This window comes from Zootermopsis nevadensis, unplaced genomic scaffold (assembly GCF_977971745.1).
Source record: "Zootermopsis nevadensis isolate Lab colony 2312 unplaced genomic scaffold, Znev_1.0 Znev_ptg000009l, whole genome shotgun sequence".
Lineage (NCBI taxonomy): Eukaryota > Metazoa > Arthropoda > Insecta > Blattodea > Termopsidae > Zootermopsis > Zootermopsis nevadensis.
The window spans coordinates 4,179,325-4,186,409 of NW_028259141.1; the positions used below are offsets into that span (position 1 = coordinate 4,179,325).

General features: G+C 40.3%; 1 protein-coding gene across 1 annotated transcript; it reads left to right on the forward strand.

Annotated features, from left to right (window-relative positions):
- The first annotated feature begins 1,015 nt into the window (after positions 1 to 1,015).
- On the forward strand, positions 1,016 to 6,873 carry LOC147874409 (eukaryotic translation initiation factor 4 gamma 1-like). The gene is made up of 4 exons (XM_087345833.1): positions 1,016 to 2,705; positions 3,543 to 3,619; positions 5,272 to 5,422; positions 6,426 to 6,873. Exons 1-4 carry the CDS (start codon positions 2,553 to 2,555, stop codon positions 6,609 to 6,611), a joined length of 567 nt encoding a protein of 188 aa, XP_087201959.1. The 5' UTR covers positions 1,016 to 2,552; the 3' UTR covers positions 6,612 to 6,873.
- Positions 6,874 to 7,085: the final 212 nt, after the last annotated feature.

The window sequence follows — 7,085 nt, forward strand, 5'->3', positions numbered from 1 at the left end:
TACAATGATGAGCACCTCATGACGTATGACGTGAAGTTTCTCTGCGCCTAAATGCAATAAAATATTCTCGCATCTCCTGTTGCGTTATCTGTATAACATTCATTCTTCAAACAAGTAAAGCAGTGACTGTGAGGTCTTTTTGGTTTAACAATTTTATTCAGTTTGTTACTTCCAAAACATTTTATAACTGTTTCATTGGTATGGGGAATGTTAAGATGGATTTAGCATCTGTCATTGTTATTTTCAGTTGCATATAAATAATCATTCTAACCTTCAGTTTCTTGCAGGTGAAACAAGAGTGTAAGTTGTAATGGCTTTGTTATAAATAGTCCACCTTCGGAATGCTGTACTTGGAAATGTCACGAGCAGATCTCAGTGACTGGCGTATGTGCATTCAGATGCAGAAAACTATTTTTGTCAAAGATATTCCTACATAGTGCAGGAATATTTATTGTTCTTTCCACGTATATATTTGCTGCTAATCTACTCACTATTTGTTATCAAAAGGATAATATACTAACCTTGTCCAGGAAACTTCAGATGATACATGCTAGGAATTTGTGAGGTACATAAGTGTGTTTTGTTTCCAACAATTGTCTTGGTTGAGTTTGAGGGCTTGAATCTTATCACTCACCCCCATGTAGTACCAATTGTAAGAATGTAAAGAACTACAGTTCCATTTTGTCATATCTGATTAGTTAAAGCACATGGATATGTCCTCATACCTTAGTCACCAATAAAGTACACGAATAACTCCACCGTCTTTACCTTTTTCGTAAACTGAGCCACGGGTGGGACTTCAAAGATACAGGTAGATTCTCACAGTTAGGAAAAATCAGGGAAATGACAAATGCATGTAAGGAAAGTATTAAGTATTACTGTGTAGGCAGTGGCGGCCCATCCATAAGAGCTGCAGAGTTGAAATATTTATTTTGTGTTTATATAATTTGTAACACTTTATTTCCTCTATATCATTCTAATATTGCCTCTTACGTTGTCATTATCAACCAATCGGCTGAACTGACAGTAAGTCCGCGTTCAAGGATACGAAGCAGAACGGGGCTATCATCTGCTGCAAGGATTTAAGCGTGGCTGGCCGGTCCAAAGTTTTGAGCGCTGTGTGAGGTGGAGTGAGGGGCAGTTCACTGGTACAGCGCGCATCGGGGCTGCAGCCGGCTCATAGTAAACACGATTGCCCGTTACCACGCGTTTTAGCCTGGCTTCTGTATCGCAATCTGTTTCGTGGTTATTGTTAATGAGTGTTCAGTAATTCTGTGTGCTGACTATTTTTTGTTCTGATAATGACAATGAGCAAAGGAAGTGTATCATTTATACATGACATTACTTTTTCCAAATACTTTGAGTGAAAAAAGTGATGTAAAAAAACATGGCCGCCCTCTTCGGGACTTAGAAATAGCTAAAACATCGTCGATGTAAATTTACTTTTCATTTATTTATATTGTCATGTATTGAAAACCTATTCTGCGTTTCCCCCTTGCGCAGAACTGCCACTCCTCAGACTCACGAGCGGCCATTGGGTAGGCGAGCCAGGAAACTCACTTCATTTCGCATGGAAGCAGAGCACCGGGTGATCCATAAGAACTGAATACTATTCACCTGCATCTAATACAAGTATACTCTGTACAAAAATAAGTAGAAACACTACAATATGGCTGACACTTATCAAAAGGCCACGCTTCGCCACTGCATGCACGTACAATGGGAATTTAAGCTTGTGGTGGAATACATTCAAACTGACACAAGGAAATGCAATGTAAATCTTTGTAAATATCTTCGTCTCCGGGTCGTAGGCGAACACCCATGACTCATCACCAGTGACGATCTTTGTGAGGAACTTCGGGGCCTGCGTACTTTTCTCAAAGAGATCTCCAGCGACCATCGTGCGACATTCCATCTGATCCGTAGTCAGCTGCCTCGGAACGAACTTTGCACTGACGCATCTCATCTTCAAATCGTCGGACAGAATGGCATGAATGGATCTGTGAGAGATACCAACTTCATGCTCCAACTCCACGATGGCCATCCTGCGATCAGATAGAATCAGTTGTCGCACTTGTTCAATTGTTTCCACGGTTCTGGATGTCGAAGGCCTCCCGCTGCGCTGGTCACCCACCAACGTCTCCTGTCCAGTCTTAAACCGGGAAAACCAGTTCTAAACCGCGGATTTCTTTAGTGCGGTATCACCGTAAATTGCTGCAGGGCCGATAGCGTCTCTTCAGCAGATTTGCCCAATTTGCACATGATCTTGATGTTCGCACGCTGTTCGAACTGTGAAATTGCGCCGAATGACCTACACCCACGTCTAACTGAAACGGAACACTAACGACACCTGTTCAGACCTGTTGCCACGCTCAGTTGCCCACCACAACACTTGCGTGCGCTATCTTACCTCTCATTCTCTGTCTGCAGGGGAATTCCAAGAACTTTTTGACTGCCCTACGTATATATGTCATACAGAGCAAAGTGATCATGTGGTGTATTTTTATGTTTAGGCCGTTGATGAACCCAGCTTCTCCGAGGCGTACGCAAGAATGTGCAAAGTTCTGTCCGGCACGCAAGTTCCAGCAGAGTGCGGGAACAAGGATGAACCGGAGATTACCTTCAGGAAGCTGCTGCTAAACCAATGCCAGAATCAGTTTGAAAAGAATTCTGAGGTGGAGCTGGATCGAGAAGCAGCAGAGCCAGTGAGTACTTCTCAAACTGTCTTTGTCTACAGTCTAATGTTTTATGTTTCTGTCCACAGATTGGGAATAGCTCGGTCTGCTTGATCTGACAGAATATGTGTCTTCCCCCTTTATGCTTGTAGATGAAGATCCATCCTTCAAAGCGTAGTTATTTTTATAAGTTTCTAAAGTTTTTAAGAATCCTGAAGAAAACGAATGACAAGGAAAGTACTAAATCCCTCAAAGTATTTGCACAAGAACCCAACTACAAAGTGTGAGAGTCTAATGTGACAATTATGGCATATGACAAGTCTCTTTTTGCAGTTCTTCTCCACTAATGTAATTGTAATCTAATAACGTTATGTGTAGTTGTTCACGTATCTCAAGAGGGCATATAAATTGAATTAAAATTATTGTCATCTAATTGTACCTCAAGATGAAAAATCATTTTCTTAACTCCTTAAGCTAGTTTTACTTTTCTACATGTTTGAATACTTAATGCAATGATTTTTTCTGAACATCATGAACTCTCATAACAATGGACTTTTGCTGCACTTTTATCCTCCTTCCCTACCCCTGGCAATGTATTTCTCATTGGCTCATGATATGTTCGGGTAAATTCAGGGAACTCTTGACCATCTGAGTGTCACACAAAAACACTGATTCATGGACTCAGGTGATTGTTTATAATGATTCGCAAACGTCATAGCAAACTTTAAAATGGAAGATTACATATGTGAAAGGCGTTGCATGAAATGTCTCTTACTGGCGCCATCAAAATTAGCGATTCCTAATTAGCAGTGTTCTGAATCAACACTGAATTCAAACTAAAATCTTTTATATCTCTTTGTTCTGCAGGCAAAGAAAAAGGAACTACAATTCAATCTCGAAGAGGAGCTGCGAAGGATACGAAGGAAATCAGTGGGAAATATTAGGTAAGATACGTTTTTGTTTATAATATTTGCAGCTCTAAAGTTGATTCGTCAGTGGCACGTAAAAGTAGTGAACCTAGAGTAGTAGAAACTGGGAGGAAATTTGAAATGTTTATGGCTTTTACCTTCCAGTTTGTAAGTTGTGCCTTTTATTCTAAATTTTGTGCCAAAGTAGAATGGGACTGTTGGGTGCCAAGTCTTGGTACAGTAAAAGGTTAATGTTATATTTGATAATTCAAAGTTCTTTATAATTTTGAAATGATTCCTAATTCCAATCTGAGAATTTACAACTTCATTTATTTTGTAACCTTTAATAGTCAAATGGGACATGCTCTTTTACACCAGCCACTGTGGTAGGCTGAATGGTGCCATATTTTTTTTTTAAGTCAGGAGATTTTTAAGGGTCTTATACATTCAAAGAAACTCTGTCTTGTTTCTCTGAAATGTTTCTAAGGCTTCATAGTTTGTCAGAGATCCATTTGTAATTGAATCACTCTTACTCTTAGACTTCCCCGGCTTGGGTGACCCTACTAGGAGCCGAAGCCCGTGCCCGCATAGCCCTAAGGGTCATTTGAGTACGCAAGCCTCCTCACCAAGCAAAATGTATGGGCCTTTGACAAGGTGGTGATACCTTCGAGGGGGTTTTCTTTCTAATATTCCCCTGAAATTTGCGAAGAATTTATAATATTTAAAATAAATGTCTCCAAGAAGATGTTTTCTGTGTTGTTCCATAATGTGTCAAAATGAGGCAGAAATATCTACGTATGCTTCACAATTCTGCTGCTTATCTCGTCATAAAGTCCACACTTCGTCTTGTATGTGTCCTGCCAGGGCACTGATGGTTTAACTCTGTATATGATCAGAGGACTGAAGGTTAAAGTCCTGCTCCACTTAAAATATCCATAGGCTTTTAATATCGCATTTGGAACAGTTGAACAATCTCTTGTTTATTGCTTTCCCATACGTGTGATACAACATCTTGCTCTGCTGTGCTTGTTCACACAGTTCAGTCAGATCTCACCTTGCCCCTGTGTGGATTGCGCCCCATGTCAGTTACGGTTTCTTACCATGAAAACACTGTGACGTTCCCGCTCAATTAAATGTTTCACAGCACTACAACTCCGTATTTTTGCAGTATGTAAATTGTTACGTAAGTCCGGAGGGGAAAATAATTTGTACTCTGTAGAGTTTGTGACACCCTCGTTGTGTCAAGTTGTCATCGTTAACTTTAACGTCACGCAAGGAACCAGAAGAACGGAGGAAGCTAAAAACAAATTATATGTATTTTGTTAGGAACAAAACCTGTGGAAATTAACGGAACTGCAAAACATGTAAATTACATTGAAATGTGCGTTGCAGTAATGTAATTATTTAATTTGAAGTTTTTAATACTCTGTCTGAACTGTTTTAAACTGTTTTAACAGCTTTTTCCAGGGTCGCCTAGAGAAACCACGCAAAAGAAATTATATTTCACATCAAAAATATATATCACACACAAGAGATTGATTAAATTGAATTAATTTAAAAAAAGTTATTATTTTAAGGTACAAATGTTTCTGTATCTTGCAGAGACGAACTACTTCGCTCGTGTTCTTTTTTTGGATTTTCACTATTGTCTTAACTCAACCCATTGAAATATTTTTTGTACGTTACAGGTTTATTGGCGAGCTTTTCAAATTAGGGATGCTAACAGCGAGCATAATGCAGCGATGCATTAAGCGGCTTCTTGTGGAAGGAGACGAGCAGTCGGAGTGTCTGTGCACACTGCTCGCGACAGTGGGGGATGATTTAGAGAGAAAAAACCAAGTATGTTTGTGTTAATTCTCCAATAGTTTTAGTTTGCAGTTTTCTTACAGTTTAATTTATTGCTCTCCTTTGAGTTCTACGGAGACCCCAGGCGTATGTGTAAGGTATGACACAAAAAAGCAGTGTGTGGTAGTGTTTGTTCTCTTCCAGTTTCTGGTTTCTGTCTCGTAACATGCAAGTAGTTCGTAATTGTTACGTGTTCTTGGCACGAATTGTATAACGAGAAGGCATTATGGGCTGGTCATGTCTGTCCCGTCAATTTAACTTGACAGACTTGGATGAAATTTGATATGGAGTTTGTGCTATTTTGCACAACCTCACTCAGTCATATTTTGAATATCCTACTACAGGTGGTAAGATGGTGATGGACAAGCAGTTTTGTGAGTTAGAAAATTTGGTGTTGCAATCTGGTGGCCAACGTGGGAACTACTGCTGAAGTTGGATTTAATACTTGTAAATGCACATTATAAAGAATACGTAAAGATATTATGCGTATTCTGATATTAAATACCTTTCCGAGATTGCCGACGAGATTCTTAAAGTGTTTCTGTGTGATGAATGATCACCATGACATGTTCTTCTGCATTTCTTTGTACTCCTCCTACCTGGGTCACGCTCATAGGATTAAAATAAAATGGCTGATGCTGTAGTGTAAGCTTGTCCCTGTCTAGCGCAAAGGGAATCTTGCTCAGTATTGGGTTAGACTTGAATGTTTCCTCCCGTCACCTCTGCTGGCTCATGTCAGAATTCACTCACTGTCACAGCACGAGCAAGCAGTACCATGCCTAGGCTCAGCCACCAAAAATCTCTGTTTAAGTGTTCGTGTAGATGAGACGCACATTTCCATTTAGTTAGTGACGGTAACCTTCAGAGCTCCCTTTAAATTTACACGTGCCTTCCCGCACAGCATGTGCTATGTGGACTTGATGAGTTTTCTAGTTTTATGTGTCGGCTCTTAAGCGTAAGGAGTGAAATGTGACTTGAATTTTCTGTGTTCTTGCAGGATCTGTCCGAGTGCTTCAGCAAAATGAAGGAGCTTTCCCAGAAGAAGGGACTGCTATCAAGTCGGATCAGATTCATGCTGCAAGACGTCGTAGACCTCCGGAAGGGCAACTGGGTCCCGAGAAGGACTGCATCAACCCCCAAAACAATGGCCCAGATCCAGATTGAACAAGAGGAGGGAGATTAGATTACCAGTTTGAAACAAAATTTCCCTCCCAAAACCTCACACCTAAGAGAGGGCGTGGCTTTTAAAACACTTCGAATATTGATGCAGCCACACAGTGGTGAAACTTGAAAAATGAAATTGTCAATAAATGTTTGTGTTCAATAAAAGTGGTCGCTTGGTTTTATTATTGCTGTATGGAACTGCACGGTTTGAACGGTATTTGCAGAAGAGAAGACTTTGCACTCAAGTGGTTATTTTTTAAAAGTTCTTCTTCCTATTAGGCCCTGAGGCTCGTTAGTCTTGGATTTTCCCTCCATCTCTTCATCGGACGTCGTATCGATGTCTTCCCCTTTTTAAATGTTAAATGAATATGTAGTAGTTAACTGCTGATGTGTAGACAAGGCATTAGGGAGGTGGTCAGTGTCCAAAGTGGAATCCTCTCCAGAATGTGCGGAAATAAGAAAGTGGGCGTAAACTTACAGCAGCGTTGTCTTC

Excerpts from the sequence above, each read along its gene's own strand:
- LOC147874409 (XM_087345833.1), top strand. The coding sequence starts at position 2,553 with ATGTGCAAAGTTCTGTCCGGCACGCAAGTTCCAGCAGAGTGCGGGAAC. Across the intron at positions 2,706-3,542 it reads ATCGAGAAGCAGCAGAGCCA|GCAAAGAAAAAGGAACTACA; the intron begins GTGAGTACTTCT and ends TTTGTTCTGCAG. Across the intron at positions 5,423-6,425 it reads ATTTAGAGAGAAAAAACCAA|GATCTGTCCGAGTGCTTCAG; the intron begins GTATGTTTGTGT and ends GTGTTCTTGCAG.